This window comes from Scyliorhinus canicula, chromosome 1 (genome assembly GCF_902713615.1).
Source record: "Scyliorhinus canicula chromosome 1, sScyCan1.1, whole genome shotgun sequence".
Taxonomy (NCBI): Eukaryota; Metazoa; Chordata; class Chondrichthyes; order Carcharhiniformes; family Scyliorhinidae; genus Scyliorhinus; species Scyliorhinus canicula.
In genome coordinates this window covers 207,725,624-207,738,490 of record NC_052146.1, presented here as the reverse complement: position 1 = coordinate 207,738,490, position 12,867 = coordinate 207,725,624, and the positions used below count along the sequence as shown (strand labels likewise).

Genomic DNA, 12,867 nt, shown 5'->3' with positions numbered 1-12,867 from the left:
TACAGTATTACCAATTGTTACAGGCTTGCAAATGCTTGCAGAGATCAAATATTTAGGGCCTGCTGTAGTATTTGGTTTTTAGAGGTTTTAACATCCTGTCCCGGTTTATCCAGGTTCCAGTAAAACGATCAGCCCACTTTATCAACGCAAAGCCTTTTACATCATTTTGATCTTAGTGTCTACAGCTGCAGTTGGAAAAGGCTTTTTTTTTCTTTATAAATTAAAAGCTATTTCTCAGAATTTGAAACATGCTTCGTGCTCTGTTCCTACAGCTAGTTGTTAGCACTGCTGCCTCATGATGATGAGGTCCCGGGTTTGATCCCAGCCCTGGGTCACAGTCCGAGTGGAGTTTACACATTCTTCCCTGGTCTGTGTGGGTCTCACCCCCTCGACCCAAAAAGATGTGCAGGGTAGGTGGATTGGCCATGCTAAATTGCCCCTTAATTGCAGGGGAAAAAAAAGAAAAGAGAAAGTGGGATATGTATCTCACCAAGAAAAAGAGAGAACACAAAAGACAGGAATGGTTGGGCATGGGTTATGATCTGAAAGGAATTGAAATAGAATGCGGATTTACTTATTGGTATATCCTTTGCACTCCAGCTGAGCATGCTTGCATCTCTGATCCCTGTCATCATGGGGGAAGCTGTTCTGAAACCGCTCTGGGGTTCGAGTGCCTGTGCACTCCTGGCTGGACTGGCCCGACTTGCAGTGTTGGTGAGTATCCTGATGCTACTGACTGATATTGCTGTACGCAAAAAGGCACAGGAGAAGCAAAAAGAAAAAGACACGCAGGCTATTCTTCTGACTTTGCAGTTTAAAATCAGTGTAACTGTTTGTTTTCATATCGGGACACAAGTAAATGAATTTAGAAGTAAGATAAAGTGGGGGCGGGTGGCTGACTAATTCCAAGCAAACATCAAACTCTAATGCAATTGTGGAATTTTCAATGTATTTCACAATTTCCTTTGTTGTTCTTCGATTTGTATAGATATCAACGACTGTGCTCCGAACCCCTGTGCCCATGGTGGTACATGCCAGGATATGGTCGATGGTTTTAAATGTCTTTGCCCACAACAGTGGATGGGCAAAAAGTGCCAGTTAGGTAACTTTGCTTTTAATATTAAGTTTTTAACACCGGAAGCTGTTATTTTAATGTGTAAGTGTTGCTTTTTTTTTGTTTTAAATGCCCTGACTTTGGCTATCGTTCTTGGATGTCATGCATTAAAAAAAAAAGACAAATGGTGGTGGGTGGTGGTGAAAATCTCTCGAATGGGAAGCATGCACAGTATTTGTTCCTGTGGGAAAGACACCACACCTTTCTCAGCCCTGTCAGTGTTTTCCCAAGCCCAAAAAGACTTGCAGCTGGATTTAGAATGGGGATGATCTCTGAAAGAATGGGTCTGGCCGCATTCCTTCTGCAATCCTTTAATCTGCCTGACTACAACGGGGGCAAGCAGTGTCTCACTGGACTTTGAAAATGCTTGATTAACTCCTTTAAAAAAAAAAAAAAAAAAATATATTGTTTAATCCTGCCTTTCTCACTATTGGTTAGTAGCTGGGCTTGTGTCAGCAAATCTGGTATAAACCGCATCTTGCCTTTTAGGTGGCAGTTGAATTTCCTTCTCTTCATTTCCCTTCTCCCTGTGCAGGCAGTGTTGGTTTGGTGTGATTTGTGAGTTCCCCTAGACTGTCCATTAACTTGGGTGGATTGGCCATCCTAAATTGCCCCTCAAGTGTCCAAAAAAGGTTGGGTGGGATTACTGGGTTACGGGGATAGAGTGGAGGCATGGGCTTATTAGGGTGCTCTTTCTAGGGGCCAGTGCAGACTCGATGGGCCAAATGGCCTCCTTCACTGTAAATTCATGACTTGTCAGTGAGCAAGATACGAGACTAGTACATGGCAAACACTGGGTTTTTGTCATCACCTTGTAATGAAGCGTCTTGTGCTCCGTGCAAGGGCTTTGCTGAGAAAAAGGATACGTTGCCAACTTGGGGTTGGAATGGGAGCCCTGGGATTTAAAGCTGCAATCGCTGAGTGTAAAACATAGTGGCTAATCATAGCCTTATTATAACATATACACTCACCGCTTTGGTGCTGAGAATCTGCTCTCCACTGTCCCAAACAGCTATATTCACACTGTCTTGATATCTATTTTTAAAAATCCTTTCTTGTCCCAGATGCCAATGAATGCGAGGGAAAACCTTGTGCAAATGCAAAGTCCTGTCGAAACCTGATTGGTGACTACTACTGTGATTGCATGCCTGGGTGGAGTGGCAAAAATTGCGATTTGGGTAAGTATTTTAAAGTGGGTGTGTGGGGGGAGGGGGAGGGATTGTTTTTGGATCTGAAAGTATGCTGTTTGTAATGCTCAAATCTGCTTTCCGAATGATTGGTAAAGGCAAAGATATGACTGGGCAGGGCAAGTTCTCAAAGGGGAGTCGAAGAATCGGTGTGTATATAATACAATTTAATCAGTCATTAAATCATAATGTAGCCACTTTATGATAGCATTAAGAAACCAGCCAAAGCTGAAGTTTTAGTCACTATACTTTCAAAAGGGTTTGCCTGGTGTTAGACCCAGCACAATCTGATTGCCTAAAAGCAAGCAGCAAATGTGATTGTTTTCTCTAGGTGCAAGAGTGGTTTTGAGTTTCTCTTTTAAAAGGGGTGGCACGGTGGCGGAGTGGTTAACACTGCTGCCTCACGGCGCTGCGGACCCAGGTTCAATCCCAGCTCTCAGCCACTCTCCGGTTGGAGTTTGCACATTCGCCCTGTGTCTGCGTGGGTCTCACCCCCACAACCCAAAGATGTGCATGGTAGGTGGATTGGCCACGCTAAATTGCCTCTTAATTGGAGGAAAAGAAGTGAATTGGGTATTCTAAATTTATTTTTAAAAAGAGATTCTTTTTAAAAGTTTGCGTTGTTTTATTCACAGATGTGAATGACTGTCACGGGCAATGCCAAAATGGGGGAACTTGCAAGGTGCGTATTTGCTTATGTGAAAAGTCTTTTTTTCAAATAGCAGGGATTCCATTAAATATAATTGAGGTTTGCTCAGAGTAGATGCCGAGTGGCCTTTTCCTCTTGTGACTGAACTAGGGGGCACAGTTTAAAAATAAGGGAACTACTGTTTCGAAGCAGGTGAGGAGGAACTTCAGTCATTCCGAGTTTGGAATTCTCTTCGACTGCATGTCGTAGAGGCTGGATTGTCCCAAGGCCGAGCTCAAAGCTGGTGACAGGTTATGGATCTACAAGGGAGTCTATAATTATGGGGGGGGGGAGACAGACGGGTGGAGTTGAGGCCACAGTCCGATCTGCCATGATCTTATGAATGGTGGACCAACCTTAATGGGCCAAATGGCCTATTTCTCCTCTTGTGCTCAAGTTGAACACTTGGATAGATTTTGCACTAAATCCACAGCTCATTGCAGTTTGGCAAGTGTGCATTCCTAGTTTGAAGTTAGAATTGAGAGGAATCCTTTCAGCATCCTGCACCACACTGTGTGTCAGATACAAAAAAGTTTGTTTTGGCTCATTGTAAAGACTTCACGATTTCAAGGGTTAAATGTGCTTGCACCAACCTGACTAATTTTTTCCCCCCTCTTTTCAGGATTTGGTTAATGACTATCGTTGTACCTGTTTGCCTGGCTATGCTGGGCGTGACTGTGAGAAAGATATTAATGAATGTGAGAGCAGCCCTTGCATCAATGGCGGTCACTGCCAGGATGAAGTTGATGGATTCCAATGCCTGTGCCCTGCTGGTTTCTCTGGCAACCTCTGTCAGGTGAGCCTCGAGTGTAATGCATACTCTGGATAACTGGGCTGCCACAGTTTTACTGGTATGCACTGTTGTTCAAAGTAATTTGAGGCCTTCTGCACAATGGCCAGTGGCTTAGAATGAAGGCATGTACATTTTAAATTCCCATGTTTAGTCAAAGAAAGTGGTCTTTGTATCATGTGACAATGCTGGGTTGCAATAGCATAGTGCATAGTGACTATGTTACTAGACATTAATCCAGGCACCTGGGTTACTAGATCCTGGCATTGGCAAATAAAGTTAAAAATCTGGACTGAAAATGCTAATCTCAGTAATGGTGATCATGAAACGCCTGGATTGTTGCAGAATCCCTCTGGTTCACTTGGCGTGTCCTTTGGGGAAAAAAAGTCTTTCCTTTGGGAAATTTAGCGTGGCCAATCCACCTATCCTGCACATCTTTAGGTTGTGAGGGTGAGACTCGTGCAGACACTGCGAGAATGTACGGAAGTCTGTCCTTGCACAGTCTGGCCTACATGTTACTCCAGACCGACACGTGATTGTCTTTTTTTGAAAATCAATTTAGAGTACCCAATTCATTTTTTCCAATTAAGGGGCAATTTAGTGTGGCCAACCCACCTACCCGGCACATCTTTGGGTTGTGGGGGTGAAACTCGCGCAAACACGGGGAGAATGTGCAAACTCCACAGTGACCCGTGGCCAGGATCGAACCTGGGACCTCGGCGCAGTGCTAAACACCGCATCACTGTGCTGCCCATGTGATTGTCTCTTAACTGCCCCCTGAAATGGCTGAACAAGCCACTCCATTGTATTCAAGAAGGTGCCTCAACACCACCTTCCTGAAGACAAATTGTGATGGAATATAAATCCTGGCCTTGCCAGCATCTCATGAATTAATTAACAGGAAAAAGTACTTCATTGGCGCAAAATGCTTTGATACAATCCGAGATCAGAGACTCCATATGGCACAGAAAACTACGACATAGCATATTGCAAAGGTCAGTGTCGGGCTGGAGGATTGGGAAACTTTCAAAGATCAACAAAGGGTTACTTAAAGAAAGAAATAAAAAGAGCAAATTATGAAATCTAACGCAAAATATAAAAAGATTCTAGAAGTCTATACAAAGAAAGAGTAGCTAAAGTCAACAGTGGTCTCTTGGAGAACAAGACTGGGGTGTTAACAATGGGGAACTCATGGGGGAGGACACTAGAACCATCCCAATAGTAGCCGGTAGTGCAGAGGTTGTTGAAAAGGAGAAACTTGAAAGAATCACCATCAATAGGGAAAGAGTACTGAGCAAACTATTGGGATTAAAGGAAGACAAGCCCCTGGGCCTGATGGCTTCCATCCTAGCTCTTGAAGGAAGTGGCAGCAGAGAGAAGGCATTGGTTATAATATTCCAAAATCCCTGAATACTGGAATGGATCCAGTAGATTAGAAAAAGGCTAATAACGTCCCTGTTCAAAAAGAGAGACCGGCAGAAAGAGGAAAAATGTAGATAAGTTTACTTTAAGTTGGTCGTTGAAATTGTTGGAATCCATTATTAAGGACATTTGGAAAGTCTAAATGCAATCCATCCGAGTCAACATGGTTTTTATGAAAGGTAAATAGTGTTGATTAAATCTTTGATGTAACAAGCAAAGTGGATGATGGGATTCCTGTAGACTTGGTATATCTGGACTTCCAAAAGACATTTGATAAGCTGCTGCACACAAGGTTAATACACAAGGTGAGATCCCACTGGGTTGGGGATAATAGATTAGCTTGGATAGAGGATTGCTAACCAACAAAGGAGAGTGAGGATAAATGGATCTTTTTGTGAGTGGCAAGGTGTAACCGGTGGTGTGCCACAGAGTTGGGGGGGGCTGCAACTCTTTACAATCTATATTCATGACTTGGATGCAGAGAAAGAATGTACTATAGCCAAATTTGCACATGTCACTAAAGTCTTTTGAAGAGGGAGTGAGCAGACTGGAGTTTAGAAGATAAAGTGGAGATCTAATTAAGGAATAGAGGATGCTAAAGGCGATTGACAGGGTCGACGTAGAGTGGATGATTCCCCTTGTTAGAGAAGGCTGAGGGGTGGCAGATTTGAAACAGAAATAAGGGGGAATTACTTCACTCAAAGAATTTCACTCATTCTCTACCCAGAGCGCAATGAGCGTTGGAACACTAAACAAATTTGAGGAGATAAATAGGTTTTTAAATTAGTAGCGGGATGAAGGTTTATGGGGAGCGGGCAGAAGGGTGTAGAGGCTCTGAGACTAGCCACGATCGTATTGGAGAAGGCTTGAGGGGCTGATTTGCTGACTGCTGCTCCTAGTTCTTATTCAGCCCATCGAGACTATGCTCTGTAGCATAATAGTCAGCCCCATTTGCCTTCATTATCCCTGTATCTCTGCAAATGTATTTCTCAAGTGGCTGATGGTCTCCATGAATGGTGCTATAGAAATGCAGGTTCTATTTTGAAACCAATTTTATGTTTATTTTCACTCTAGCCCGTGGCATATTTTCTGGTGGAACCCCATGTGGTTGTATTAGTGTGTTTTATTAGGTTAGTGAGTCTCCTAGGCAAGAGATTTCCACTCTGGGGGTTGACAAAGAAGAATGAGCAGGCAATCCTGTCATCGCTCAGCACCTTGTGCATCTCAACACCCAAAAAAAATCTCTCGCTCGTGATGAGGAGCGCTGGCTGATTTGTTTTTTTTTCTTCCCCTCCCCTCTTCAGTCCCAGGGTCATTAAGGTTAATTGCAGTGCCCAAACTGTTGGCTGCAGATTAACTAGCTCACCATGCCTTGGGATCAGATCACACCAGGGACCTTGTGGTCTGTCAGGTTCAGTTTTATGTTGCCTTTACCCAGCTGAGTCACAGAACAGTCCTTCTAACCACTGCAGCCTTTTTTTTGTTTGGCAAAATTGGGAGGCAGAATAAAAATTTTAAGGGTGTTAGTGTAGGCACAATATAGGTCAGTGCTAGCTGGAGTGTTATCAAACTAGCTATCGATTTAGATTGATAACGGTTTAATGCGCGCTGTCTTTCTTCAAATGTCTAATGTTACCTATCCTCTTTAAATGAGAAACTTAACGATTTCCTTTTTTACGTTTTACAGCTGGACATTGATTATTGTGAACCAAACCCATGTCGGAATGGGGCGCAATGCTTTAATCTGGCCAATGATTACTTCTGCAGCTGCCCAGAAGATTATGAAGGGAAAAATTGTTCCCATTTGAAAGACCATTGCCGAACTACTCCCTGTGAAGGTAGGTCCTAGCCACTTGCTTCAAGCAACTTTTTGTTATCCTAGGAGCGCTGTGGGAGTGGTGACAGAAATAAATTAACGTTATGCCAGCTCTAAGCACACAAGTTCTTCCAGTGGGCACTGCCTTTCTGGCTAAAGTTATTGGTTCATGGCATGGCTCGTGGGCCATCATTTTGAATCCTGTCATCGCAGTCAACAAAATGCATATCTTTGGATGTTTTCAGAGTGCTGTGGAGTCTCCAGTTCCTACAGAATGGCGAGGGCATTATTTTCAACGGAGCAGACCCAGGCTTAACCATTAACCAGCTCTGTGTGTGTTCTGCCTAATAATTGTTCTGTGGCTTTCTCATTCTGTTCTGTGGATGGAGAATGTTGGGTCAGACCCACCACAGAGCTTGATAGTAATTCCCCAGCTTGGTTCTGATATGTTTTAACATTTTACAAGAAAATGTAAGTACCTCAAGTGTTTATACTTGTAGGAAAAAAAAAAATGCGGACAGTTGTTACGGAGGCAACGCAGCATATGTTTTTTTTTTTGCATTCTATGTGTCTAAAACATTGTATTTTGTGGTTCCCATCTCGCTTCTCTCTCTCTTTCCCCCCCCCCCCCCCCACCCCCATTGCCTTGTGCAACAAAAAGAATCCTTGTTTGATGTGGAATAGTGGCAGCTTTCCAAAGGTTGGGACTCTGCTCTTAAATTCCACACAATATTTAAAATTATCGGTAGCTGTACTTGCATCTGGATGTCCCACTGTTATCGTTTGCATACGCGTACATTGACATGGGTCTGAGAAATTCCATTTAAAGTATTTTGCTTCCTGGTATTTTTCAGTTATTGACAGCTGCACTGTCGGTGTAGCATCCAATAGTACGCCCACTGGGATACGCTACATCTCCTCAAATGTTTGTGGACCTCACGGCAAGTGCAAGAGTCAAGCAGGAGGAAAATTCACTTGTGACTGCAACGAGGGATTCACTGGCACTTACTGTCATGAAAGTGAGGATAACTTTATCTTTCTTTTCTCCCCCTTTCTTCACTCTTCCCCTCTGCAGTACCTCTGCTAGCTTCAGTTCCTCCTTTTGTAACTGTTGAGTTGCAGGTCATAACCGGTCTTGCACTAGAGAAGCAGAACCTCTTTTATTTGAACCTTGGACTGTGCTGTAGGTTAGACATATTTCCTTGACTATCAAGGCTTTTATTTTCCCTTATGACCTTGTGGCATCTGTGAATAATCAGCTAGTTGTCCCTGATCTTGACACAGAATTCACTTGTGGCTAGACCACACTTCGTAACAGAGTGCAATTTGCAAACTTGTGATCAATTTTCTGTCTCAAGTTTGTTTGAAGCAGCGACCTTTGTTTCAACAGGAGATTAAAACAGTCAGGCTATTTAATAGTCTTTATCTATACTCTTTTATTTTCTGAGATCCGATTACATTTGAAATTAGCAGGAGCTTGCTGCTCTTTTAGTGTTATTGATCCAAATGTAAAGTTTGAGAATTTTACGCTGACTAATAGTGAGTGTTGAAAAAGTGAGTTTACTTTTGTGAAATGACATTCTACCTTTCCCCATTACAGACATTAATGACTGTGAGAGTGATCCTTGTAAAAATGGTGGGACCTGCATTGATGGAGTCAACATCTATCAGTGTATATGTCATGAAGGATGGGAAGGGGTCCTTTGCCAAATCAGTAAGTCGATCAGCCTCTGAATTATCTTGCACCCCTCAAATGTTCAGCGCGTGATGAGAGAACTTTTTTTGCAATCTGTTCAGTAAATAAATCTGAAATATCTCCACACCTCGGGCCATTGCTTTTTATTCCCTTAACAGAATCATAGAAAGTCTACGGCACAGAAAGAGGCCTCTTGGCTCCTGTCTGTGCTGGCCAAAAAAGAGTCTCCCCAGGCAAATCCCACTTTCCAACATTTGTTCTGTAGCTATGCAAGTTACGATATGTGGAGTACCTATCCATGCACCTTCAATCTTGGTTGTACTCCTGAGGTTAGATGTTTAGCAAGTAGGTATGTGTAAGTTTCATTGTATTTGCCAGAATTGGAGGAGCACAGATCGTGGAGGAGGCTACTTGGATATTGGGGGTGTGGAAGGTGGGGGATGGAGAGGCTGCATGGCGTGGGGGGTGCAGGAAGATATGGGCAGATTCACTTGGTATGAAATAATGCTACCTCACAGCCTGATGCAATGCATGTCAGTTGTGCACCTGTCCAGTTTAGGCTTTGCATTTCTATTTTGCAGATATCAATGATTGCAGCATAAACCCATGTCAGAATGGAGGCAAATGCCAGGATCTGGTGAATGACTTCTACTGTGAATGCAAGAATGATTGGAAAGGCAAAACGTGTCATTCCAGTAAGTGTTTTTGGCTTAATTCCTCAGTGTTTTAAGTTCATTGTGGTACTCGCACAAGAAAGCAGAACCGTTCACTTTTAAACTTTGGTGCTTTGCAGGGGATAGTCAATGTGATGAAGCCACATGCAACAATGGTGGGACATGTTATGATGAAGGAGATACATTTAAGTGTATGTGCCCTGTTGGTTGGGAAGGTGCCACTTGCAACATAGGTAAGTAAATTGTATGATTTAAAAAAAAAACATTTATTTCTCGTGGTGCCGTTGGTTAAGACTGTAATCTTATTTTTTTTCCTCCTTCCCTTATCCCATAGCAAGAAACAGTAGCTGTCTACCAAATCCTTGTCAGAATGGTGGAACTTGCGTGGTCAGTGGAGATACCTTTACTTGTGTCTGCAAAGAAGGCTGGGAAGGACTCACGTGTTCGCAGAGTAAGTGCCAGTGTTCTGTCGCAATAGAGCTATAACAGTGCTGTGTTTGTTACTCTAGCTAACAGCCACACCATTTCCCATTGCCAAAACTGTTCATTATGCTTCACACAGCAAGTTACTTTCTTTGAGCTTAGTGCGTTTTATCCAGGCAAATGATCGATGGGGTACATAGATCATTAAAATGTCCTGAAAAGGTATGAGGAAATAATAAAAGATAAATGGAATGCTAGCCGTTATGTATAGAACACAAGGGGAGAAAGTTCTGCTTTACTTGTAGAAAATCTGGTTAGACTGCATCACGGGTTACTGAGAGCAGTTCTGAGCACCACACCTTAAGGAAGATATATTACCTTGGAGGGTCTGCAGCCTAGATTTGCCAGAATGATACCTGGACACCCAAGGGTTAAATTGAAGAGGAGAGATTTTATTTGCTGCAATCTAGTCTGTAAGGAGTGATTTTTAGGGTGGCTTGTTTCCGGTCTAATTTAGCAGCGTGAGGGATGACTTGATTTATTTTATACAGTCTTGAACGGTCTCGACGTTAGATGCGGAAAGACATTTCCTCTCGTCATAGTCCTGAACTAGGGGGCACTGTTTAAAATTAGGGGACGCCCTTTTAGGACAGAAGAAATTTTCTTTTGAGGGTTGTGTGGGCAGCGGTAGGTAGATTGTTGTAAAGCAAACTCCAACAGATCAAGCATAATCTTATTGAATGGCAGAACTGGTTTGAGAGTCCGAATGGCCAACTTCTCCTGCTATGTATGTTTGGATTGAAAAGTTTCAAGATTTTATTTCCTCCGGTTGGGGAGTCTCTGAATAAGGGACGTTGCCTAGAAACCTTTCAGGAGTGAAATTAGGAAACACGTACATGCAGTGCTGTCCTATAATTGGAAATTGATGCTGGAACAGTTGATGTAAAATTTTTAATAAAATAAGAGTACCCAATTATTTTTTTCCAATAAGGGGAAAATTTAACGTGGCCAATCCACCTGCCCAGTACATCTTTCAGTCATGGGGAGAATGTGCAAATCCCACAGTGACCCGGGGCTAGGATCTTACCCGGGTCCTCGGCACCATGAGACAGCAGTGCTAGCCACTGTGCTGCCCTATGTGTTAAGTTTGAGAATTTTTGTATGCCACATATCCATTTTTAATAGCTGCTGGTTGAGGTGGGTATATAGTTCGGTCACAGATTAGCCATGAGCTTATTGAATAGCGGAGTGGATTTGAGGGGCTAAATGGTGTAACTTATTCCTTGACCACAATTTGCTGTTACAATATTCATGAAACTAATGGATCTTGCATGCTGTCTGCCCACCCCCACCAACCTTCAAATGGAGTGAATGGTGTGAGATTGCTTTACTTGTGCAGTGGGTTCAAACAAACACCCCACAAAGCCTTGTCTATTTTGGACTTTGCACAATACTAATAGTGTAATGAGTGCTTCCAAAATTAAACCCGGTGCCACTGAAAATTAAGAGTGTGGAGTCTCATTCCTTTGGCCTTTAATTGAAAGGCCTCGATAGAGTGGATGTGGAGAAGATGTTTCCACTTGTAGGAAAAACTAGAACCAGAGGGCACAATCTCCAACTAAAGGGACGGCCCTTCAAAACAGAAATGAGGGGGAATTTCTTCAGCCAGAGGGTGGTGAATCTGTGGAACTCTTTTCTGCAGAAGACTGTGGAGGCCAAATCACTGAGTGTCCTTAAGACACACAGATAGATAGGTTCTTGATTAATAAATGGTTATGGGGAGAAGACAGGAGAATCGGAATGATGAAAATATCAGCCACGACCCATCAGTGGGCCGAGTGGCTTAATTCTGCTCCGGTCTTGTGGTCTAATTGTTTAAGGTTTTGCATATTTTTCACCTTTGTCTCTCAACCCAATCTTTAATTTCCTTTCTTTCTGTACCCGATTTGACATTGACTTGATCCACCCTTTCTCAGCCCTTGCACTGTTAATCTATAGAACCATAGAATTCTTAGTGCAGAAGGAGGCCATTCGACCCACCGAGTCTGCACCGACTCTCCGAAAGAGCACCCGATCCAGGCCCACTCTCCGCCCTATCCCCACCTAATCTGCACATCTTTGGACAGCGAGGAAACCCACGCAGACACTGGGACAAAGTACAAACTCCACACACCCAAGGCCAGAATTGAATGCTAACCCTGCCACCGTCAGAACAAAAGATGGTACAACAAAGGAGATACTTGGTTACTTTACCCTGTTCACTTCCTTGATGCCCGGTTTCCCTCCCTGTGCCATTTACTTTCAGCAGGTTTCCACAGGCAGAATATGCAAGATTAAACCTGTGAAAAAGGCAAGTCCAGCAAACAGACACTGCGTTCGCTCCTCTGTCAGATTTTGGCCCCCGTGTCATGAATCTAATTTCACCATCATGTTTATGTTCCCCTTCTTAGCTTTGTTTTTCTGAAAGCAGGCAAAATAAGCATTTTAACTGCGACTCTGCCAGATCTAATCGCAATCCATTTTACTGCCCAGCTCTAGACCTGTGCCTGGGAGAGAGACACAAATTGCATAAATGAACGCAGATGTGATCTTGTTCCCAACATTCTTGGCTGATGGGTGAAATGTCTGCTTTCACTCATTTCTTCCTGTTAGTTGCTTTACAAGGACTGCCTCCCCATGCGCACATCTGTCAAGATGTATTTAGCAGAGTCCATGGTGAAAGCCTGGAATCCATTCAGAAGAGTAACAGCCTATTTGACAAACAGTAAATGACTTCCTACACTTTAATCATAGGCCTGTTAACAAGTAACCACCTTGGGGCGTGAGTACAGTGGGAATTTTGTTTCACAAGTCTCTGTGGCTCGTCATTAAAACCTTAATTTTTTGTGATTTTCTTTTCCTCTCTCTTCCCCCTCCACCCCTCTAGATACAAATGACTGCAGCCCGCACCCATGGTAAGTGTGGTTTCAGAGTTTTTATACACTGTATTTTTTTTTTGCATTATTTACTCTACTTTTTGTGTGATTATTTTGCCGCCACCTCTAACATTAACTTTGC

The 12,867-nt window shown here is 43.1% G+C and overlaps 1 protein-coding gene across 1 annotated transcript in view; it reads left to right on the top strand.

Annotated features, from left to right (window-relative positions):
- jag1b (jagged canonical Notch ligand 1b) overlaps window positions 1-12,867 on the top strand; it is a 50,861-nt gene that overhangs the window by 26,837 nt on the left and 11,157 nt on the right. The window contains exons 9-20 of the mRNA XM_038806684.1: window positions 601-714; window positions 989-1,102; window positions 2,179-2,292; window positions 2,937-2,983; window positions 3,612-3,785; window positions 6,889-7,039; window positions 7,872-8,036; window positions 8,618-8,731; window positions 9,295-9,408; window positions 9,507-9,620; window positions 9,722-9,838; window positions 12,737-12,764. Of these exons, the coding sequence (XP_038662612.1) occupies window positions 601-714; window positions 989-1,102; window positions 2,179-2,292; window positions 2,937-2,983; window positions 3,612-3,785; window positions 6,889-7,039; window positions 7,872-8,036; window positions 8,618-8,731; window positions 9,295-9,408; window positions 9,507-9,620; window positions 9,722-9,838; window positions 12,737-12,764 (1,366 nt within the window). The remainder of the gene's footprint in view (window positions 1-600; window positions 715-988; window positions 1,103-2,178; window positions 2,293-2,936; window positions 2,984-3,611; window positions 3,786-6,888; window positions 7,040-7,871; window positions 8,037-8,617; window positions 8,732-9,294; window positions 9,409-9,506; window positions 9,621-9,721; window positions 9,839-12,736; window positions 12,765-12,867) is intronic.